The 25,396-nt window shown below is 41.9% G+C and overlaps 1 protein-coding gene across 1 annotated transcript; it reads right to left on the bottom strand.

Moving 5' to 3' along the window:
- Nucleotides 1-756: 756 nt before the first annotated feature.
- Nucleotides 757-23,758, bottom strand: RBAK (RB associated KRAB zinc finger). The gene is made up of 6 exons (XM_060078512.1): nt 23,546-23,758; nt 23,237-23,369; nt 21,917-21,974; nt 10,246-10,372; nt 9,880-9,975; nt 757-6,256 (listed from the first exon to the last, which is right to left on the bottom strand). The coding sequence occupies exons 3-6, from the start codon at nt 21,929-21,931 to the stop codon at nt 4,350-4,352; spliced, it is 2,145 nt and encodes a 714-aa protein (XP_059934495.1). The 5' UTR covers nt 21,932-21,974; nt 23,237-23,369; nt 23,546-23,758; the 3' UTR covers nt 757-4,349.
- Nucleotides 23,759-25,396: the final 1,638 nt, after the last annotated feature.

The following is a 25,396-nucleotide window of genomic DNA, read 5'->3' as shown; positions in this document are numbered from 1 at the left end:
GAAGGGTAGCCCTTGCTCGCTGCATCTAGAGAAAGCCCACACGCAGCAATGAAGACCCAACAGAGCCAAAAATTAAAATAAATGAAATTAAAAACATGTATTAAAAAAACAACTAAGTACATAGTCCACACCATCAAATGTCATAACTCCTCACTGTTGTGCCATAAAGCCAGCCAGCAACCCCCATTCCCCAGGCTGAGTGCTCTTACATTTTATACTGCAAGGTCTTAATTAACTGTATCACTCACTAACATTTGTGCTGTTAACTGCCTATTTTAAATTTGCTGAAAGGATAACTTGAAAACTTAAAATTTTTTTTTATCAAATCAAACTCACCGTTATACTTAAGCTCAAAGAAAGCTCACCTCTGTGACAGGGTGATGGTTAAGATGCATCCCAAATTCAGGAATGTAAAAAACAATTCGCCTGAGAAAATATGAAAGGTTTACACACATCAGTTCTTTATTGAAGAAGCAGTCCAGACCTATTTATATGTGCCAGATGCATTTATATATGCAGAACAGTAGGATGACAACATATGTAATGGCCCTGTCACCTTTTCAAATATTTACTGAAAATATACATTACACTAAGCTTTACGGTCAGTGTAGGAAATCTTAGTAGTTGCCATTAAAACTAAGAGTATTTCCTGCACAAAGTTATGCAAAATCTACCAGTTAATTCCTGTTATGCAGCATACTCATATACATCTAGAAAAATATGGCAAGAGTGCTGAACAACAAAAATGGTAGACACTTGTGATTTTTAAAAACATTTTATGGAAGTATAATATACATGCAGAAAAACACACAAAGCTTGAGTGCATGGAACACTCAGATATTCAGCACCTAGATTTAGAAACCAGTTGTTACCAGCACCAGATGAATGCTCCTTGGCAGCCTTGGCCAAGGCTAACCGCTATCCTGATTTCTAACTGCATAGACACGTTTTACCTGTTCTTATACTTTACCTGTTTGCTTTTGTGTCTAGATTCCTTCATTTAGCATTCTTTGTGAAATTGAGCTATTGCCTGTGCTTACTGTCCATTCACTCTCCTTGCCTTAGAGCGTTCTGTGGTGGAAACACACCACTGACGTTCAAAGTTCTACTGCATAGGTGCCTTCAGAGTTGTTTTTTGAAGTTTTAGATCATGAAAATTCTAGGACATGTCCCTTGGTGGACATATACATGCACAGTGGACACATTCATGCATGTCTGCTAGGTTTGGGTTTGTTGAAAGGGTACAAACACAGGTTTGGCTATAAGTGCCAGCTTTCCAAAACGGTTCTATCAATGGGCAATACCACCAGGAATGTAGGCAAGCTCCTGGTACATTCTTGCCAAATCTTGCTTTTTCATGCTTTTCATTTTAACCACTTCAGAGGGGGGCAGTAGTGCCACACGGGGTTTTAAATCTTCCTTTTTCAAGATTATTAATAAGATCAACATACCTTTTCGTATGTTTTACTGGCCATGTGGATAGCCTCTTTTATGAAGTGGACGTCCAAGTTTCTGCCCTTTTTTTTTTTCCTTGCAGATTTGTAGGGGTTTTTATTTTAGATCAGGGGTCAGCAACTATGGCCTGCTGGCCAAATCCTGTCCTCCACCAGTATCTGTGAATAAAGTCTTAATGGGACACAGCCATGTTCATTCGTTTTTGTCTTATTTCTGGCTTTCACACTACGACAGCAAAGTTGAGTGGTGGTGAGTGAAAATGTGTAGCCCACAAAGCCCCAAATATTAATACTCTCTGGCCCCTCACCAAAAACGTTTACCAAGCCCTCTTCTACACTCGATTCTGCTGCCATGTATTTGAATTGCAAATATCTTCTCCCCACTGTGGTCTGCCTGTTCACTTTCTCAATGGTGGCTTTTTGAGAAACAGAAGTTCTTTAATGTAATATATTCAAATTAACAAGTTTTATTTTATGATTCAGTGCTTTCTGGGTCTTAAGGAAACTGCTTGCTGTAAGGTTATAGTCTTCTTAGAGCTTTATTATTTTACATTTCATACTTAACACTGCACTCCACCTCAAATGATTTTTCTATTAAATTATGAAAGCATTTAGTGGAAAGAACATCCTTTCCCACATTACGATGCATTATTACCTTCACCAAAAGTCAGGTGACTGAATTACGTTTGGGAGTTTCTGGAATCTTTATTCTGTTCCACTGGTCAATTTGTTTATCTTTGTGCCATTACCACACTATAATTCCTATGGCTTTGTAACAGCTCTTGATATCTGGCACTATAAGTTCTGTCTATTCTAGAAGATAGCTTTGACTATTATTGGTCTTTTGAATTTTCACATGAATCTGAGAATTTTCATTTATAAAAAATTGCTAGGATTTTGATTAAGATTGCATTGGATATATGAATTAATTTGGGGAAAACTGACATCTTTTTAAGATTGTCTTGGAATCCATGAACAGGATACATCCCTCTTACTGTTCTGTAATTTTTTCCCCCTGGATACAATTCTTGAAAATACAGTGTTAGGTAATTTTCCCCCCAGGCACTTAAGGATTTCTGATATTACTGTAAGTGGCACTGTTTTAAAACTTTTCATTTTCTGTGTTCGTTGCTGGTATATTAAAAACCAATTTTTGCATAATGACCTTGTATGTGGGGATTCTGCTCAATTTACTCAATTCTAATTATCTGAATATTCCCTAGAATTTTCTATGTATAAAAGCATGTCATCTGCAAATAAAAGTTTTACTTCTTCTAATCCTTAAGCCTTTTCATTCTTTTGCTTCCCTTACTTTCCTGGCTAGGTCCTTCTACACAATACTGAATAAAATTAGTCATAGCAGTTAACCTTGTCTCTTTTTTTGATCTTGGGAGAAAACTTTCAATATTTCACCATTTGATATGCTGTTTGTTGTAGTATAAGATACTCTTTATCCAATAAAGGAAGTTCCTTTCTATCCATAGTTTGCTAAGAACACAAATGGATGTTGATTTCACCACATTTCCTGCATACCAGACTACTTTTCTTCAATGTGATATATTACAGTGATTGGTTTTTTTTATTATTAAAATACCCTCACGTTCCTGGAGTAAAATCCATTTGATCACTGTTTTACCTTTTTCCAGAAACGGTCTGTTTTGCTAGCCTAGGATTTGGTCATGTGACCACTATAAACGAGTTACTGGTGATCATAATGAAATTAGCATGACTGGTTTAGATTACTCAGGATTTACCCTCCATGTCTTGTGAATAGCAGATACCTAAACTCTTCCAGCAAGTAAAGAGGAGAGGAAGGACACTGAGGTTAACCAACAAAAAATGTCTGCTAGAAGCTTGCATTAATTTGTTCCAAAATACTGGGAATAAGAGGCAGTGCACAAAATAATGACACCGTATTCATATCAAATAAAAGCACAGGTAAAATTTCTGAATTACCAAATAGTGGCATACTGCACACTCAAACCTATGGGTTAAAAAACAAGAGTGGTAGGAGAGCTGGGCCTATGTTACAGAGCATGAGCATCCTTCACTGAACAGACTAGATTCCAAATCATCTATGCATAGTTTATGAAAATAGTATTTTAAGTCTCTTTTGTTCAAATGCAGTTGGAAACTTTACAAAAGTCACTGGTTCCTCTCTTGATGAAGCACTCATTAAAAACCATTTGTAAATGCCTCTAAAGAACAGAAAACTATGTATTTAACTATTCTGTACCTATCAAACACCTCACCAACAATATATCCTACATTAGTATATTTTGCCATCTTAATACTCAAATAAGAATACTGCCTTCTCACAAATTATTCAAATCCAAACTTGCATAGAGTTGCATAGAATTAATCACATTTTGGAAACGTGAAAGAAACCGCCATATACATATTTAATGCTACGATCCTCATAATCAACTCCAGAAGATTTTAAAACTTCATTTTCTGCAATGAAGGTTTATTCAGAGCTGATAGCTTCTGATATCATTCCTAAAAACATCTGATTTTATATCAGAAATATGGCTTTTAGTATAACAATTTCCAAGACAATGTATTTTCCACATTCATCATTTTGACAGGTTTCACCTTGGTATGATTCCCTGATATGTGAATACAACTGGAATCCAAAATAAATATTAAATATTTATAGAGTTTCACTCTTGTATAAAAGTCTAGTGTCCAATGAGTTGTAGGGTCTTGCTGAAGGCTTTGCTTCTTGTTGCAGTTTTAGGGATTCTTCTCTATGAAAATTCAGATTAGAATAAATCTAACACCTAAATGCTTTTCCTCATTCAGAAACATGAACTCTCAGACAGTGATATCTGACTCCCGACTGACTTCCCATACTCATTATGTGCAGAGGGTTTTCTAAAATGAGATCTGACTTCAGAGGAGCATTCCCATGTCAAGTACGTTCATATTCCCTCTCCTGTGAATTCTCTGATGGCTATTGAAGGCTGATCTGTGGTGGAACTTTTTCCCACATTCGTTACATTCATAGGGCTTCTCTCCTGAATGAGTTCTATAATGCACAGTGAGGTATGACTTCTGAGAAAAGACTTTCCCACATTCATTACATTCATAGGGCTTCTCTCCTGAATGGCTTCTATAGTGTACAGTGAGGTTTGACATCCGAGAGAAAACTTTCCCACACTTACTACATTCATAGGGCTTCTCTCCTGAATGAATTCTATGATGTATAGTGAGGTAAGACTTCTGAGAGAAGAACTTCCCACATTCATAACACTCGTAGGGTTTCTCTCCTGTGTGGACTCTTTGATGTCTAAAGAGGGATGAGTTATGGGAGAAGGTTTTCCCACATTCGTTACATCCGTAGGGCTTCTCTTCTGAATGACTTCTATAATGGATAGTATAGTATGACAGCTCAGAGAACAATTTCCCGCATATGTTACATTCATAGGACTTTTCCCCCTTGGGAAGTGACTGGTGCCCATCGAAGGCTGAAGTTTCAAGTAAGGTTTTCCCACATTCACTACATTCATAGGGTTTCTCTCCTAAGTGAGTTGTGTGATGGTCGGTGAGATATGAGAACTTTCCACACTCACTACATTCGTGGGGTTTCTCATCTGTGTGTACCTTCCGATGTCTAATGAAGGCTGAGTTTAGATTGAAGGTTTTGCCACATTCATTGCATTCATAGGGCTTCTCTTCTAAATGACTTCTGTAATGGATAGTGAGGTATGACACCCGAGAAAAGAATTTCCCACATTCACTACACTGATAGGGTTTCTCTCCTGTGTGTGTTCTCTGATGTGTAATAAGGGTGGATTTTCGGTAGTAGGATTTCCCACATTCATTACATTTATAAAGTTTCTCTCCCGTGTGTGTTCTCTGATGGTCACTGAGGGCTGACTTGCGGGAGAAGGATTTCCCACATTCGTTACATGGATACGGTCTCTCTCCTGAATGGTTTCTCTGGTGTAAGGTGAGATGTGTCTTTTGGCAGAAGGTTTTCCCACATTCATTACATTCATAGGGTTTCTCTCCTGAGTGAGTCCTCAGGTGTTGAGTGAGGTGTAATTTCTGACAGAAGGTTTTCCCACACTCATTGCATTTATACGGCTTCTCCTCTAAGTGTGATCTCCGATGTACGGTGAGGGTTCCTTTTTGGCTGAAGGATTTCCCACATACGTTACATTCGTAAGGTTTCTCTCCTGTGTGAGCCCTCTGGTGTATAATGAATTTTGACTTTTTACAGAAGGATTTTCCACACTCTCTGCATTCAAAGGGCTTCAATTCCATCTGTGATCTCTGGTATACATTAAAATTTGACATCTGGATGAAGTCTGATCCAGAATCATTCCAATCATAGGGCTTCTCCCCCATATAAGCTCTCTTATGAGTAATGAAAACAGCTTCATTGTCTAAGGCTTCTGTGCATTCATTATATTCAAAGGGTTTCTCCAAAATACTAATTTTCTGAATACTTTCTTCATTTTGAGAAAAGGCTTCCCCATTTTGATGAAATTCATAGAGTTTCTCTCCATGAAATGTTTTCCCACATTCACTACACTCATCAGGATTTTTTGTTGCATAGCTTCCATCACTAATAATTAATTCTGAAGTAGATCCCAAAGTCCTTCCACATGAGACACAATTATGAGACATTAGGTTTGAAGGTACAAGGCTTATTTCCATGTTATAAGTTTTATCAAATGCAACCTCTCCCTCCTCAGTCAGGGTTCTGCTGTTGATAGAAACAGCTTGCCTTGAACATTCGTCTTTATTTTCTTGGGCTCTCTCCATCAGGTCATCAACTTTCCAGACTTCTTCTAAAAAGGAATAAAATTAAACAAACCTTGTGAATCTGAACATACCAGTTATAGAATGGGAGCAGTACTCAAGGGCCTACTGTGGGCTTGACTCTGGCTTTAGGGTCAATCTCCACAAATAAAAATAATTATCAGTGTATAATCCTCTTTCCCCCTTAATTTGTCATATAAGACAAACAGACAGACATGGGGGGTGGGGGAGGGATGGGAAGGGATGAGAGCAGGATAGGACTCAGCAACAGAAGAAAGAGTAAATTCATATTGAACACAAGTACCTTTGTTACTTTAAAAATATGTTCAAAACTTTGGTAGGAAATGTGAAATAAACCCAAGAAATGATGAGCAGAGGACAAAGTCACTGAAGAGGTCCCAGGTCAAGGCTGAAATGGGAGGACTGAGAGCAAGTGGGATTCGTGGGAGAGCAAGAACAATTACTGGATGTATAACCCAAGGAAATATTCAAGTATGGATTATGTTTGGGAGTTACAATGTATATTAAACTATATAATATCACTTCATACCAAGATTAGCATGGTAACATGCTCACTAACCTAGACCCTTCCAAAATCTTTGCCTTTCTATTCTGCACATAAATCCAAATAAACATTCTAAATGCTCCAATTTCCTCATGTTTAGAGACAGTCCCACAACCAGGGCTCCAACTCCCTTGCCCTGACTCACACTGACCTGTAAGGAGAGACCCAGGCACATAAATGTCTGAAAGAAACCTAAGTAGACCAATCTCTCCAGTAAGATCAGCTCTCTGGAGAGTCCTGTGGTCTCCTTTAACACTAAGTGACTTGTCTACAACACAGTGCACAGTGGCTACCAGCAATGGGCGCCCAACTCCAATGTGTCATAGGCTGGGGGACCTGGGCAAGTTACTTAACTGTGATGCAGTTTCACTCACCTGAACTGTGGACAAGAGCTCCTAAAACACAGGGCTGGGCAAAGACTATTGATACATTAGTTAGCACATGTTAATGCTTAGAACAGTGACACAAAACAAATGCTCAGTAAGTTTTTCCATGAATTTTCTTTCAATCTGCTGACTTAAATTTACCCAAACCAGTCATGTTCCTGACATAATACTATAGCTTAAGTCTGAATACAAACAAGAGTTCCCATACTCTCAGGTTTCATTTGGTGTAAAATCTTCAATATCAGATTTCTAAAGTAGCCCCTACAAGCTCAACTTTTATTTCCATGTATTTTACATGTTTTTGGATCTTCTGAACTATGTTTAGTTGCTCTCATCCACATTCAGTGCAACACTGACAGTTCTGGGCTCAGAAATCTACAACATCCCTGTGCCCAAATACCAGCAGAAAAAAAAAAGTTATCCTTTACCAGTAAAATTTTCATTCCCTAGATTCACAATATATATTCAAACTAGCATTGCACTCATCTTCCAAAAACACCTTCTGCTCCAGGAAGCCTGGGCCCTGCCCTGCTCACGCCCAACCACAAGTCTGCACACGCTCTTGTTCACTCAACCTGACTTCCAGCTTGGTATGTACTCAAAACCTAGCTATGTTTCAGGGGAAGCCTTAAAATATTTATAAAGTCTCTTTCCAACTTTTTGAAGCTCTCCTTCCCTTAAGTTTTAAAATAGCCTTAACACAAAGTTATATATCATGTATTTGATTATGAACATTCCATTTGAAAGCTAATTTTAAACTAGTTCATGCAGCTGTGCTCTCCTTTCTTAACTCAAACCTCTGCTTGTCAAAAGTATGACCACACTTGCTATTTTTTTTTAATCTGTCCAACAGAAATTAAAGTAGTAGTTTCTAATCTGAATCAAATGGGGTGCTTTCAGGTTAGACTCTAACCCCCAGCTGTTTTTTCAGAATCCACAGTTCAGAATAAATTCTCTCTCAAATGAAGCTCCTCAGTGAGCGAATGAAAAATCTACTGAGTATCTTCTACATGTTACACAGAAAAGCAGAGTACTAAGACCCTTCCTCTTTGTAGGGTTATAATTCAGGTAGAGAAAGGAGCTCAAGCGACAAACACTTGCCATTACACATCAGACTGCACAATCGTGTGCTAACAACCACTACGTGGAGGGGACATGAAGAGAAGGGAAAGACTGGATGAAGAGCGAGAAATGAGGGAAACTTCAAGCAGGAGCTGAACTTTCAAGGTCAAATTTAAAGGGTAAAGTTCTAGAGATTCTGTTGGACAACAATGTGAATACAGTTAACACCACTGAACTGTTCACTTAAAAATGGTTAAAATGGTAAATTTTATGTTTTGTTTTTTTTTCCCAAACTACAACCAAGGAAGGAAAGAAGGGGAACAGAGGGAAAGAAGATGGATCATCTGGGCGAGCAGAGGGATGACAGTTTGAATGGAAGACATTTAGAAATCTAGACCAAATGGCATTTGACAAGAGTTGGGGGAAACAGGACATTCACTGTGATACGCAACATTGCACCACACTGTGGGGGACTGAGGAGAATTTAAATTCTACTTAAGAAGAAACGGAATAGTTATAGGCTTATCTTCTGAGCCTAGTGATAAGATCAACTGGATGTTTCAAATGAATAGATTTTGCAACATCCAAATAGGATTCACTGTAATCCAGGTACGTATGAAAAAATACTGTTTACACCAATGTCAAAAGAAACTGAGAATATGCAGAAAATTTTTAAGGCATTTCATAAAAGACAACAAACAGGAACAAGACAGAAAAGACAAGTACAACGTAATAAATTAAGGGACTTGGGGAAGATGCACAGAATTCGTGGTTTGGAAAGGTCATAGTGTATCATCAGATGTGCTAAGGAAGAAGGAAGTGGACGATCCTTCCTGTGCTACTGTTCTGTCAGGTAAGAGTTAAAGAGGCTACAGGTTACAGATGTCGGGTATCAATTTGGATGAGCAATATAAATAAAAAAGTCTTCAAAGTTGAGGCTAGGTGAACCCTTTTATGGGATGCAAAGAAGACTAAAGAAGTGGAAGACAGGTCCTAGAGGCTCCTGAGGAGGCCAGAGAAGAATGGGAATTCACTGATGAAATAAACTCTTCCTGAACATCTGCTGCCGACACAGGGATGGGCAGACAGATGGGACAGGAAGGAGCACTTGGGAAAGAGGACGGCCCAACTCATGCTGTGTCACTGAGTCACCGAGGATGGGCTTCAGGGACAGTGATCAGTGCACCCACGGCGAGGAGGGGCCGACCCACAAGCGTAGGGAGGACACCACGCTGGGTGTCTGAGGGCCTAGAGGGGGGCGTGAAACTGGGGCAGAACACAAGCCGGAGGCATTTCACAGCAAGGAAGGGAAGAAAATGGAAGATAAAAAAGAATGACCAGGAAAGTCTCCAGTTAACTTTTCTGTCAGACTTTTGAGTGCCTGAAAACAAAGGAATTCTGTGATAATAGGGAGGTTAGTCACAGACAGTATGAGAGGAAGAGGGAGTGAATGCACCCTCAGTCCTAGAAGACACAGAAATCCTGTAAACTGTAAGCCTGGTGCAAAATCAGAAAGGGAGCATGCATATACATGGTGGAGGGCAAGAGCTATTGGTGCCAGGAGGTGAGATTTAGGGCATCTGTGGTCACTCCAGAGGACCGGAGCGGCCATTTACAAATTCACCCTCCACCACCTCACCTGGGTGAAATGGCCGCGGGAACCCGCCATCTGCTACCCAAGGCTCCTCTCCCTGCTCCAACTTGAGGATCACGTTCGGTTTGGCGCTGTCGTACCCTGTGGATGAGAAAGAGCGGACTTGGACCTGCTGCTCGGCTCCGGGTCTCTGAGTAGAAGGTGCTGCCCCAGAGGCCACAAAATAAAGCATCTATTTTGCACCGAATCAAAATCAGAACCTTTTTGATCGATAAGCAAACAAACAAATACTTTATCTGGTGCCCAGAAAAAATTAAACAGTCTCATCACTGATTTCTTCGAAGTCAAGCATAAAATCCTTAAACTGGAAGCCCCCGCAGAGCAGCAACTCAGAAAGCAGGCTCTCCTCACCCACGGAGACCAGATGGCTGTAGTTCTCCAGCATCACATCCCTGTAGGTTGTCTTCTCATCAGGGTCCAGCTGCTGCCACTCCTCCTGAGTGAAGTCCACGGCCACATCCGTGAATGACACTGGCCCCTGCAATGGCACCGTGATGGGAATTGGGTGACGTAGAGAAGACTTAGGGGAACAAGAGCTCACCCAGCTCACCGGGAATGTCAACTACAGACCCTGAAAACCTCATGGTTGTTACAGATCGTGGGAGGCAAACAAGCCATAATAGAAACACACTGCCTTTGGGTTCCTTAGTGTGTCAAACAAACGAACCACCCAAAAAACCTCTCAAACCAAAAAAAAAAAAAAAAAAGAGCTCCAATTTTGCAACTGAAGTATCTGAGTACTGGGGGCATAAGTTAATGAACCACCACTCCTGCTCTCACTCAAAGAGCTCACAGCCTGGCGAGGAGACAGTGGCTAAGTGAACATGGGCATTTCTCTCCTTGTCGCTCTCTTCAGCAGCCTCTGCTGGCTGGGCCTCCTCCCCCTACCTCCTCATGCTGGCGCGGCCCAGGACTCGGGCCATCCCGGTTCAACTCTTTCATCCTCTGGCCCCTCCATACTTACAGCCAGCTACCTGGAGCCATCTGCTTGGCTAAGTTTTCTAGTACTTCCTTCAAGTTGTATCTCAAACATCTCATTGTGGCAGCAATGAAAATTTGTTGCCTGAAAGACTGCCCGAGGTATTATCAGAGTGACACATACAAGGTGGAGCATGGTCTAACACAAGAGAAGTAAACTATTTTAATTTTATGTTGGCAGACTAGGCTCCGCAGGCTCAGCTGGGTGTTCTACAGGATTCAGGGGAAAGAAGAGGACGCAGTGTAAAAAGTACCCACGGCAAAACCTGCAGCAGCACCAATATTTAAGAGGTTGGCACAGGGCAGAGACCAAGAAGGCACTTTCTCGAGGGCAGCTTTTGGACAGGAAGAGTTGCCTCTAATTCAAGAGAGTAAATGAACATATGTAAGCATTGGGTTGGCCAACATGTTCTTTCAGGAAACCCAAACAAACATTTTGGCCAACCCCATACTTCCCTGCCTCAAAAACAAGACAAAAACCCAAAAAGCCCAATTCAAAGAAATATGAAAGTAGTGTTCTCATAATAGCACTGGAACACAGAAGTTACCAACAGCAGGAATGTTTTTGAGGAAATTCTTGATTTATCGAGTAGATGAGATGAGAAACCAGGACCACAAGACACACTCACACAGGGGCAGAGGCGGGACTGCTGCAAAAATGACAGCAGGCTCACCACCAGAGCCCTGGAAAATCTCCAGGCCCATCAAGAGGGCCTAGGGTTCCTGCAGCAGTAGAGTGACTGGCTGACAGAGGGATGACTCACACAATCAACCAAGCAGCTTGAGAGGCTTCCTGTTCTCATTGCACAGAGCAGCCAGATCCACTCAGACTGTGCCGACAGCCCCTGGCCGTGGGCTCGGGGGCCAGAGATGGAGCCAGGACCCCTGCAATGAGGGTGATCACACATTCACTGTCCAAACGGAAAACTGCTGTCTGGGACAAAGGATAAACCTGACAGGACACCAGGAAAGGAGGTGCAACCCAAGACTATGTCAGGCACGTCTGGACAAAGAGCCAACTGTTTCCACATTGGACACAGACGTTTTTCCTAAAGCAACTCTTAGAAGACTACTCTCACCGTAAAGCACCTGAGCAACTTAATCCTGTCTGCCGACTTGCCACCAGTTCAAAATGCAGTGGTGCCCACAGGTTCTGTGCATCAGAAGACACAGCTGACAAGGAATAAGGGAGACCATGGAATGGGAGAAAATATTTGCAAATCACGTATCTGCTAAGGGATCGGTATCTAGAATATATAAAAGGAAACCATAAACAAGATGAAAAGACAACCCACAGAATGGGAGAAAATATTTGCAAATGAAGCAACTGACAAGGGATTAAAAGCAGCTCATGCAAGCTCAATATCAAAAAAAACAAACAACCCAATCAAAAAATGGGTGGAAGAACACATGAAAACATGCTCAACATCACTAGTTATTAGAGAAATGCAAGTCAAAACTACAATGAGGTATCACCTCACACCGGTCAGAATGGCCATCATCAAAAAATCTACAAACAATAAATGCTGGAGGGCTTCCCTGGTGGCGCAGTGGTTAAGAATCTGCCTGTCAATGTAGGGGACACGGGTTTGAGCCCTGGGCCGGGAAGATCCCACATGCTGCGGAGCAACTAAGCCCGTGCGCCACAACTACTGAGCCTGCGCTCTAGAGCTCACAAGCCACAACTACAGAATCCCGTGCACCTAGAGCCCGTGCTCCGGAAGAGAAGCTACCGCAACCAAGAGTAGCCCCCGTTCACCGCAACTAGAGAAAGCCCATGCACAGCAATGAAGACCCAATGCAGCCAAAAATAAATAAATAGAATAAATTTTTTAAAAATTAAAGAAAAAAAGGGCTTCCCTGGTGGCGCAGTGGTTGAGAGTCCACCTGCCAATGCAGGGGACACGGGTTCGTGCCCCGGTCTGGGAGGATCCCACATGCCGCGGAGCGGCTGGGCCCATGAGCCATGGCCACTGAGCCTGTGCATCCGGAGCCTGTGCTCCGCAACGGGAGAGGCCACAGCAGTGAGAGGCCTGCATACCGCAAAAAAACCCAAAACCCAAAAAACAGTAAATGCTGGAGAGGGTGTGGAGAAAAGGGAACCCTCTTACACTGTTGGTGGGAATGTAAATTGATACAGCCACTATGGACAACAGTATGGAGGTTCCTTACAAACTAAAAATAGAGCTACCATATGACCCAGCAATCCCACTCCTGGGCATATACCTGGAGAAAACCATAATTCAAAAAGATACATGCACACCAATGTTCACTGCAGCACTATTTACAACAGCCAGGACATGGAAGTAATCTAAATGTCCATCAACAGAGGAATGGATAAAGAAGATGTGGTACATATATACAATGGAATATTACTCAGCCATAAAAAGGAACAAAACTGTGCCATTTGCAGAGACGTGGATGGACCTAGAGACTGCCAGACAGAGTGAAGTCAGAAAGAGAAAAACAAGTATCATATGATATCACTTATATGTGGAATCTAGAAAAATGATACAGATGAACTTATTTGCAAAGCAGAAATAGAGACACAGATGTAAAGAATGTATGGATACCAAGGGGGTAGGGGGCGATAGGATGAATTGGGAGATTGGGATTGACATATATACACTACTATGTATAAAATAGATAACTAATGAGAACCTACTGTATATCACAGGGAACTCTATTCAACGCTCTGTGGTAACCTAAATGGGATGGAAATCCAAAAAACAGGGGATATATGTATACGTATAGCTGATTCACTCTGCTGTACAGTAGAAACTAACACAACACTGTAAATTTATACTCCAATAAAAATTAATTTAAAAAATATTTAGAATATACAGAGAACTACTAAAACTCAACAACAAAAACAACAGTTTTAAAACAAAGTGAAATAAATAAAATAAAAATTTGAAAAATGAGCAAAGCACTTGAACAGACATTTCTCCAAAGAAGTTTTACAAATGACCAATAAGCATATGAAAAAGATGTTGAATATCACTAATAATTAGGGAAATGAAAATCAAAACTATGAGATACCACCTCATACCCATTAGGATGGCTACTATAAAAAAACCGAGAAAATTACAAGTGTCGGAGAAACTGGAACCCTTGTGCACTGTTAGTGAAAATGTAAAATGGTGCAGCTGCTGTGGAAAACAGCATGGTGGTTCCTCAAAAAATGAAGAACAGATTAACATGTGATCCAGCAATTCCACTTCTGGGTCTATACCCCCCAAAAATGAAAGCAAAGACTTAAAGAGGTATCTGTATACCTAGGTTCACAGCAGCATTATTCACAATAGCTAAAACGTGGGAATAACCCAAGTGTCCATCGATGGACAAATGGTTAACAAAATGTAATATACATACACAGTGGAGTATGATTCAGCCTTAAAAAGGCAGGAAATTCTGACATCTGCTACCACATGAACAAACTTTAAGGACATTAAGCGGAGTGAAATGAGCCAGTCATGGAAGGACAAATACTGTAGGATTCCGCTTAGATGAGGTATTTAGTCAAAATACTAGAGACAGAGAGTAAAATGGTGGTTGCCAGGGGCTGGGGAGGGAGAAATGGGAAGTTAGCGTTTACCGGGGGCAAAGTGTCAGTTCTGGAAGATGAGAAACACTCTCGAGGTGGATGGTGGTGATGACTGCATAACATTATGAATGGCCTTAATACCACTCTACTGTACACTTAAAAAATGGTTACCTTAACACTACTGTACTGTACACTTAAAAATGGTTAGGATGGGTGGGAGGGAAGACGCAAGAGGGTGGAGATATGGGGATATATGTATCCGTATAGCTGATTCATTTTGTCATAAAGCAGAAACTAACACACCCTTGTAAAGCAATTATACACCAATAAAGATGTTAAAAAAAAGTTAGGATACTAAATTTATGTTATGTGTATTTTACCACAATAAAAAAAAAGTGGAAGGAAAAAAATGCAGTGATGCTTCTCAAATTACACACCCCTACCCACTCCCTTACAGAGCTTCTGCAGCCATCCCCTCCACAAAGGAAAGAGGAATGAAATGGGGTCATGGGTTGAGTATGTTCACATTAGTTATTAGTAATTATTCTCTCAAAAAGTGAAATTTAAAAATTAAGAATCATCAGCTAATTTAGAAAACAACATAAATAAAGGATAAGCATCAGGATGAACAACTCAACAATGACAACCAAATTCACAAAGGAAACAACTTTCATTTGTGTCTACTGATTTATATTTTTTAATAAATTAAGCAGGATATTGCTTCCAGAAAATGAGAACATTCTGCTAAGAAAAAACCACTGGAGAATACTTAGAAATTGAAGACTGGATTGTTGAATTTTTAAAAAATCCTCAAGTAAGAAGCTTGAATAATAAATGGGACATAGAATAGATAACTTAGGAAATCTCTCTGAAAACAAGAAATTGAAATGATGAAATTTTGAGATATTGAAGCCAGATCCAACAGATTCAACATTTTCAGAAAGAGATTATAGAGGATGAACAAACAATCATCAAAGGCAGAATGGAAAATGATTCCTGAGGTGAAGATCATAAAAATAAACAAACAAACAAAACAAAACAAAACATCATCAAAAGGGGCCATATAATCTACAAAGAAAAATACTGGGGAAACAAACAGATCAAGAAATTTCCTGATAAAACATCCAAAATTTAAAAATTAGAGGGAACTCCCTGGTGGTCCAGTGGTTGGGAATTGGCGCTTTTGCTACGGGGGCCCGGGTTCAATCCCTGGTGGGGAGCTGGCATCTCGCAAGCTGCACAGCCAAAAAAAAGAAAAAGAAAAGGGGGGGGGGCGGAATCCTAAAAAGTTACAGAGGGAAAAAAATACATTAGTTACCCTAGAAACTGACATTCTAATTCTCAACCAAGAGAAAACAATGGAGAATGCCCACAACTTTTAAAGAAAAAGGATTTTGAACCTAGAACTGTACACCAAGCCAAACTATCATTTAAGCCTAAAGACACTACAAAGGTATTTTCAGAAAAGCAAGACAATTTTTGTTGAAGAAAACAGTTTCCTTAAAACAGTCAGTGAGGGGGCTTCCCTGGTGGCGCGGTGGTTGGAAGTCTGCCTGCCGATGCAGGGGACACGGGTTCGTGCCCCGGTCTGGGAGGATCCCACATGCTGCGGAGCGGCTGGGCCCGTGAGCCATGGCTGCTTAGCCTGTGCGTCCGGAGCCTGTGCTCCGCAATGGGAGAGGCCACAACAGTGAGAGGCCCACATACCGCCAAAAAGAAAAAAAAAAACCAAAAACAAACAAACAAAAAAAACAGTCAGTGACATACTTCACCGAAACCCAAGAGCTCCAACAAAGATGAACATGGGGATGTAGAAACCTCACTGAATGACCAGCAAAATGGGTCAGCAAAATGGGATGTAGAAACCTCACTGAATGACCAGCAAAATGGGTCTCAGTTGTTGGAAGGAGCACTTGTTGGGACTGTGAACATTTAACTTGTATTTTGGAAGGGAAGTGCTCAGTAAACATGTTCTATTAACCTATTATTTATAAAGGGATTCCACCCACTGGTACAGCCACATCTGTGCAGGTCTCACAGCTGAGATTCGCCAAGAGAGCCTAAGATTATCCCAAGGCAAGCCAAATGAGCTTTAACATCACCTATAGGAAGTAATAACCTTCTGGGTTAAGGCAGTCCAGAAGGCAAGAAGTGGCAGGGGTTAGAAGACTGATCAATCAAGCAAATAAATTAAATTACATATCAATATTGCTTCTATCGACACAAGTATCCAAAATGAAATATTAGCAAACAAAATCCAATACCACATTGAAAAGAAAATATGTAATTATCTAAACAGGACTTATTCCAAGCATATAGACTGGTTTAATATTTGGAAATCCATTAATACAATAGGCCGTTATAATATAGCTAAGAAGAAAAATCTTACATTTCCAAAGATGCTGAAAAGACCTCTGACAATATTCAAACGCATACCTAATTAAAAAAAAAACTCAAGAAAATAGGAATTGATGGATACTTCACCAACATGAATATACCTATGTATACACATACTCATACCCTAATGTGCACAGTACGTGTGATACATATACACACGGGTACATACATACACTTTGTTGAGTCTAGACACAAACACATTTCTATGCTTCAGTCCTCTTAGTTTTAAAGTCAGGACTTACTTAATGGGTAAACAATAGACACATTCTCACAAAGATTAGAAACAAGGCAAAATGCTCATTATCTCCAATCAGAGAAAACAATTAAAGGCCTAATAAGCAATAAGAAAAAGTGAAACTATTTCTATTCACAGATGATATACTATACCTAGAAAACTCAGAGAATCAACAATGGAACCAAATCAATAAAAAGAACTGTTAGGTAACAATATATAGTTAACGCACATAAAAGCAACAGCCCTCATTGTGTAAAAAGGAGTAAAAAGATGTAATTCACGTGTACACACAGTTTACAATAGCAACAGAAAAAAACTCTTAATAAGAAATATACAAAATCTATACTAGAAAATTTTTAAAACACTCCTGAAAGACAGAGAAGTAGACCTGAACAAATGGAATGATTCTCCTTGTTCTTGGACACACTGTGAAGCACAATAAAACGAGGCATGCCTTCACCAAGACGTATAAAAATCAAATGGCTAAAAACTAGTGATAAAAAATAAAGAAAGACACGTTATATACAGAGGAACAACGATGAGGATGACATCAGATTTCTCTTGGAATCAATGTAAGCAAGAAGCCAGTGGAGGAACACATTTAAAGTACTGGATGATAAAAAAACAGCAATAATCTCTTTAAAAGAGAAAACAAAATAAAGATATTTTCAGACATACAAGAGCCATAACAATTCATTATCAACTAGAAGAAATGTTAAAGAAAGTCCTTCAGGCAGAAGGAAAATGACAGCAGATAAAAATGTGGATCTACACAACAGAATGAAGCATCAGAAACGGTAACTATGTATTTTCTCTCATTATTTAAATCTCTTTAAAAGATTAATTAAAAATGACAATGTATCAGGAATTCCCTGGTGGTCCAGTGGTTAGAACTCAGAACTTTAACTGCAGGGGCCCAGGTTCAATCCCTGGTCAGGGAACTGAGATCCCACTAGCCACTCGGTTTGACAAAAAACAAGCAAACAAAAAACAAACAACAACAAAAAACCCAGTGTATTGTGGGGCTGGTATTACCTGTAAAAACTAAAATGCAACAACAGTATAAAGACCAAGATGGGAAAAAGGGAACTGTAGCTAAGTGATCAGGCATATTACTTGAAGATAAACTATAATAAATTAAATCTACATACTATAAACACTAAAGCACCCACTAAAATAACTAGTGTTATGGCTAATAACCCAACAAAAAATATAAAATGGAATCACAAAAAATAGTCAATCAAACAGAAGGAAGACAAAGAATATGGGACAAATAGAAAATAAAGACAACAGACTATAATCTAACTGGTTGTATCAATATTCACTTTACAAGTAAGTGGTCTAAACACCCCAATTAATAGACAGAAATTGTCAAATTGGATTAAAAAAAAAGACCTAACTATATGCTGTCTACAGTGCTGTGCTTTACATATAAAGATGCAAATAGGTTAAAAGTAAAAGGACGGAATAAGACACTGCACACCAACACTACTCAAAAGAAAGCTGGAGTGGCTTCATAAGTATCAGAGATTCCATTTCACAGCACAGACCATTACCAGGATAAAGGAGGCCAATTCACAACAACAAAGTGGTTAATTAATCAAGAAGGCCTAATAATCTTAAATGGTTAGGTATCTTTTCACAATATTCATGAAGCAAAAACTGACAGAGCTGCAAGGAGAAACGGACAAAACACAATCGCAGGAGATTTCAATTCCCCCTCTCTCACGACTCATGGGACAAGTTGGCAGAAGGTTAGCAAGGATATGGTGCACCTGCCGAACATTCCCAACTTGATGTTACTGACATTTAGAGAACACTCCACCCACCGAGAGCAGAACAGGTACCCTTCTCAAGTGCACATGGAACTTCTCCGAGAGAGACCCTACTCTGGGTCATAAATCTCAAAAGAGTCATTATTTATGTAGTGTTCCTGCCGAAAAATCACCATCTAAATCTATGAAAAAATATCGGGGAAACATAAATTCAAAGAATTCTACAAAATAATTGGCCTGTATTCTTCAATTACTATAATGGCATTGAGAAACTATTCCATATTAAACAGACTTAAAAAGCATGAAAACTATATGCAATTCATAATTCCGGACTGCATCCTCCATCAAAAATAAAAAATTGCTAAAAAGGAAGTTACTGGGAAAACTGACAAAACTAGAAGTTGGATGACTGGATGACCTGTAGATTGAAGTATTATATCAAGGGGACTTCCCTGGTGTTCCAGTGGTAAAGAATCCACCTTACAATGCAGGGGACGTGGGTTCGACCCCTGGTCAGGGAACTAAGATCCCACATGTCGCAGAGCAACTAAACCCACATGCCACAAGTACTCAGCTCGAGCGCCTCAACTAGAGCCCTCGTGCCACAAACTGCAGAGCCCACACGCTCTGGAACCGGAGCGCCACAGCTAGAGAGCCGACACGCCTTGAAGCCAGTGCGCCACAACTAGAGAAGAGAAAACCCCCATGCCACAACTAGAGAGAAGCCCACGCCTGCTCACCACAACTAAGACCTGACGCAGCCATAAATAAGTAAATAATAAATAAATAAATAAATAAATAAAAATAAAGTATTGTATCAGGAACTTGCCTGGTGGTCCAGTGTGTAAGACTCCCAATGCAGGGGGCCTGGGCTCAATCCCTGGTTGGGGAACTAGATCCCGCATGCATGCCGCAACTAAGAAGCCTGCATGCTGCAACTCAGAGTGGGCATGCTGCAACTAAGACACGGCACAGCCAAAATGAATAAATTTTTAAAATTTTTTGAAAAAATAAAGAAAGTATTATATCAATGTAAAATTTCCTGAATTCAGTTACCTCTGGCAAGCATACATAAGAAAATATTCTTGATCTTAGGAGATACAACTGAGACATTACAGGGTAAAGGGGCATGACACACACTCTCAAACGGTTCAGAAAAAAAAATATGTTAAAGTTAAAACAACTGCAATGCAGTCAACACAATTCAAGGCTAATCAACTGCAACGTATGGGCTCTATTTGTATCCTCGTTGAAAACAAAAAACTGAAAAACATGTAGAAAATTGTGAAACTCTGAACATTGATATTCAGAAAAAATGGTATTGTGGGTTATCCCCACCCACTTTTTATTTATTTTTTTTTTTTTGCGGTACACGGGCCTCTAACTGCCGTGGCCTCTCCTGTTGCGGAGCACAGGCTCCGGACATGCAGGCTCAGCAGCCATGGCTCACGGGCCCAGCTGCTCCACGGCATGTGGGATCCTCCCGGACTGGGGCACAAACCCGTGTCCCCTGCTTTGGCAGGTGGACTCTCAACCACTGCGCCACCAGGGAAGCCCCCACCCACTTTTTTTTTTTTGGTACGCGGGCCTCTCCCTGTTGTGGCCTCTCTCTCTTTGCGGAGCACAGGTTCCGGACACGCAGGCTCAGCGGCCATGGCTCACGGGCCCAGCCGCTCTGCGGCATGTGGGATCTTCCCGGACCGGGGCACGAACCCGTGTCCCCCGCATCGGCAGGCAGACTCTCAACCACTGCGCCACCAGGGAAGCCCCCCCACTCACTTTTTAAAAGACTCATTATTGTTTAAAGATACATACAGAACACAAGTGAATTTTTTCTAAAGGATTTTTAAAAGAATATTTATTTTTAATTAATTAATTTTATTTATTTATTTTTGGCTGTGTTGGGTCTTCGTTGCTGTGCACAGGCTTTCTCTAGTTGTGGTGAGCGGGGGCTACTCTTTGTTGTGGTGCGTGGGCTTCTCATTGTGGTGGCTTCTTCTGTTGTGGAGCACGGGCTGTAGGCACATGGGCTTCAGTAGCTGTGGCACAAAGGCTCAGTAGTTGTGGCTCGGGGGCTCTAGAGTGCAGGCTCAGTAGCTGTGGTGCACGGGCTTAGTTGCTCTGCGGCATATGGAATCTTCCCGGACTAGGGCTCGAACCCGTGTCCCCTGCAGTGGCAGGTGGATTCTTAACCACTGCGCCACCAGGGAAGTCCCAAATGAATTTTTTTTAAAGCCAAGAAAAGGGAGACTCCATGAGTTTGGCAGTAACAGATGTCAAAGGCAGATGGATGGTCAGGAGAGGTAAGGACCTGAAAATGTCCACTGGATTTGACTATAATTAGGTCACTGCTAATCTTTACCAACAGATTCAGGAGAGTGGTAAGGATAAAACCAAGACACCAAGAACTGAAATGGGAATGGGAAGTGAAAACACCTCCACTGGAGAATATCTGTCTGTACTGTGTGCTGTAAAACGCCCCCCAAAACACACTAACAAATATCTGAAGGATGTGCAGGCCATTCCATGATTTAGGTTTTAGCCTTGGACTAAATAGTAAAAATGTAAACAGGTCTACTTGGATCACAATATTTTGGAGCCTGGAAAAATCACATGCATCAAGTTCCCGTTGGGCAGCAGGCCCACTGCTAAGATAAACAATAAGTCTAAGCCATATACTGAAATGATTTGATGCCTGTTATTAGGAGAGCTATCCACAATTATTTCAACTTCAACAAACAAATTTTTCCAGCTCTTAGGAAATCTTTGAAACCCACAAGTAACAAAAATGCTCTCTTCTTATAGTCAACACAAATCACACGATGGATGGTATTTTTCTTTTTCTATAACTGTCAAGAACATGAGTCATATTTGCAGCTCAATTCCAGTAGCCTTAAAGCATCATACTACCTATATGTGTGAACCTGACAACAACTAGGTACCGCCCTGACTCTGTAACAACTGTATTTTATATGATAATGTCTTTTACCTATTCCTACCTTCACATTTCAAAATGTGGATCCTTATACACCTCCTAAAATGCATTACAAAACAAAGTGGGGGAATACATACACCGACAGGAAAACTCACCTGGGATTCATTCATTTTCTGCTGCTCTTGGAAAAATCGTAGACTGTAAACGGTGGACCTAGAGGAAGGGAAACAAGTAACTGAAGTGCTGAGTAACCTGACCTGCCCAGGCAGGAACCTACTGCATCAGAACCATCAAAGAAAGCCCAATAAAATGACACCCTATGAACATTCAGTAGAAGCTAAAAGGGTCCTACAAGAGAAACACACACCTGTACCTTTCCAACTCGAACACGATCAAGTTACTCTCATTGGTGAAAATGAAGGACTGTTTCAAAGAGTTAAATAAAAAATGCAAATAAAAAAATTTCCGTGACACTACTTAAGTATTTTCTTATTGTCTCTTTAAATTGATTAAAATCAGGGCCTCCCTGGTGGCGCAAGTGGTTGAGAGTCCGCCTGCCGATGCAGGGGATACGGGTTCGTGCCCCGGTCTGGGAGGATCCCATATGCCGCGGAGCGGCTGGGCCCGTGAGCCATGGCCGCTGAGCCTGCGCGTCCGGAGCCTGCGCGTCCGGAGCCTGCGCGTCCGGAGCCTGTGCTCCGCAACGGGGGAGGCCACAACAGTGAGAGGCCCTCATACCGCAAAAAAAAAAAAAAACAAAAACAAAAATTGATTAAAATCAAAGATTCCACATTAAGGGAGAATGTAAGCTCTAAAAAGTGGGATAAACGTGCATCAAGGCACCGCACTGTTTGTAAATCATCTGACTCAATTTGGTTACCGCTGCACTTATGAGTGTTTTATTATGAAACTGACTTTAACTGGACAGAACACCTGCCCTAGGAGTTTGGAGTCCTGTTAGCGACCCTACGTGCACACCTGGTGAGGATCTGGGACAAGTCACCTCCCTTCTCAGGCCCAATCTCTTCCTTCCTCAACCGAGAAAGCGAAACAGAAGCCTTGCAGACTCATACTGCACTAACTACACTGTGCGACTCCACAGGGCAGAACCCAGGGGGGCACCGGACGCTTAGATTTGACAACCAAGGTGCTGATGGGCCTTGAGAGACACGTGCGAGATCGCGACAGGAGGAGGAGGACGAGGAGGATCGGGGTTGGAGAGAGGGGTGGACGCGGCACGTCCCGGCCGAGCCTGTGTTCCCTGCTCCCCCAGGACACCCGGAGCTCACAAGTACCACGGAAGCCCCATCCGGAGCAGCCGGCCCTGTCCTCCAGCCCGGCCCCTCCACCTCTGGGAAGCGGTCAAACCCTCCCGGTCGCTCTCCCGCGGGGCCCAGGGCGGGCTACCCCGAGCCCCGCTCTCCAAGGGCCGCAGGGTCCACAACCGCCTGCAGGCCCGAAGACGCACCACCTACCCGGTCGGGAATCGCTGACCGGACCCGGGCTCCCGAGGCTCCGGGCCGGGGCTGCTCCTGCGGCGCGCTCCTCTCCCGGGGTCCCTCCTCTCCGCCTCCCGAGGCCACTGGGCCCGAGGAGCTGGCTCTGGGCCTACGGGACAAGCTCCCTTCAGGCCCACGTCCCTCCCGGGGCCTCGCTGTGCCGCGCGGTGCAGACTGTCTGGCACTGCGCCGCCGCCGTCCGCCCGGCCCCTCCGGCCCAGCCCGCGGGCTCCGGAGCTCGCGCTCGGGGGTCCCCGTTCCAGCCTCTGCCCAGCCCACGCGAACCCTCGCCCACACAGCCCGCGCCCTCTGGGTGCCGGCCGGGCCAGACGGCGTCCAGCCCTTCAGGCCCTGGAATCCTCGCCCGCCGGAGGCCAGAGCCTGGGAACGAGAGCAAGCGATGACCCGGGTACGGATAGGAAACGAGAGCGGCGCGGCGCAGCGGCGGTGCGCGTGCGCGAACACGCTAACAGGGTGAGGCGCACCAGCGCAGGAGGACGCCAGAAGTCCGCCTGCCAAGGCCCTCCCCGGAGAGCGAGAAAAATACCAGGACTCTATTTCCCAGAAGTCTCCGCGCCGTCAAGTTAGGGAACGGCTTAAATATCTCCGTCTCATCTGGCGGTGACGAGCTGCTGTGCTGAGAAGTTGGGCCGCCTGGACCAGGGACTCAAATTTCCCCTTACTTTAAGGGAACGTCTGTTATGTCACCGCTTCTCGAGGAATCTTACCTGTGTTCTGGTGGGCTAATCTTTTCCTTACCTTGAATGCTTAAGTCTTAGAATAAGTGTCCACAGACAAGTGATAAATAAGGGAAAGGGGTTTATCATGTTAGCTTACTATCATAGTGAGCTATTTAATTAAAATATTAGTGAATAGAACTTAGCGTTAACATAATAGAGTATTAGCTTAGGATACCTCCCTCCCCCTCTTAGGGAAAAATGAAACATATGTTTTCCAAGCCACTTTTAATTCTTGAAAACTGTAGAAAAATCATAAAATACAGAATTGAAAGAAGAAAATTACCCATACCTGAAGAGGATTATGTGTGTGGGAAAAAAAATTGTGTGTTTCAGTGGACAACTAAGCATTATTTGGAGGACATCGCTCTGCGTTGATTTCAGCCCTTTCTTTGTCTTCGAGTTGTTTTACACGTCTTCGAAGGTTGTAGGTAGCATGAAATTCTGTCCACTTGGTAGGAAGTTCAGTTGACTCACCAAACCCCTACCCAGGAAAAATCCAATTTTGCCTTCATTTCTTTATTTACATATTCATTTCAGTAGCCCTGATCTGTAATGTGTCTCTTTCTCAGATTCTCTTTTGAACCGGTTATAACGGCTGCAGGTTCCCTCTTGAATGAAATAAAATACTTAGCCTGTGCTCATTTTTATATCTGTATGAGAGTCATGATCTCCCCTTATTTTTTTTAAAGATTTATTATTTATTTATTTATTTTATTTACCTTTGCCTGCGTCAGGTCTTAGTTGCAGCAGGAGGGCTCTTTGTTGTGGAGCTTGGGCTTCTCTCTACTTGTGGTGCGTGGGCTTCTCTCTAGTTGTGGCGGGCTGGTTTTCTCTCGTTAGTTGTGGTGCACGGGGTCCAGGGCACATGAGCTCTGTAGCTTGTGGCACTCGGGCTCTAGTTGAAGTGTGAAAGCTCAGTAGTTGTGGCACGCGGGCTTAGTTACCCTGCGGCACGTGGGATCTTAGTTCCCTGACCAGGGATTGAACCCAGGTCCCCTGCATTGTAAGGGGGATTCTCTACCACTGGACCACCAGGGAAGTCCCTATCCTTATGTTTTAACAGTTTTGGAGGTCTTCACAGAGATCCTGGATGGATTCACCTAACAGCACCAGGTAAACTTCGTGTCCAGAGTAGTGCACCTCATTCCTCAAGAATTTTAAAGTAAAACTATAAAAGGATCCAGAAATTCCACTTCTGTGTATTTTTTTGGAAGAAAAAAAAACTTTAGTTCAAAAAGATACATGCACCCCTATGTTCATTAAGCATTATTTATAATAGCCAGTGTATAGAAGCAACCTACGTGTCCATCCATAGATGAATGGATAAAGAAGATGTGTCATATATATATATATATATATATATATATATATATATATATATATATATATATATATG

Source organism: Mesoplodon densirostris, chromosome 16, assembly GCF_025265405.1.
Source record: "Mesoplodon densirostris isolate mMesDen1 chromosome 16, mMesDen1 primary haplotype, whole genome shotgun sequence".
Classification (NCBI taxonomy): domain Eukaryota; kingdom Metazoa; phylum Chordata; class Mammalia; order Artiodactyla; family Ziphiidae; genus Mesoplodon; species Mesoplodon densirostris.
The sequence above is the reverse complement of the archived record's forward strand: the minus strand, read 5'-3'. Positions and strand labels throughout refer to the sequence as shown.

Excerpts from the sequence above, each read along its gene's own strand:
- RBAK (XM_060078512.1), bottom strand. Across the intron at positions 9,976-10,245 it reads CAGCCATCTGGTCTCCGTGG|GGTACGACAGCGCCAAACCG; the intron begins GTGAGGAGAGCC and ends TCTCATCCACAG. Across the intron at positions 6,257-9,879 it reads CCCGCGGCCATTTCACCCAG|AAGAAGTCTGGAAAGTTGAT; the intron begins GTGAGGTGGTGG and ends ATTCCTTTTTAG.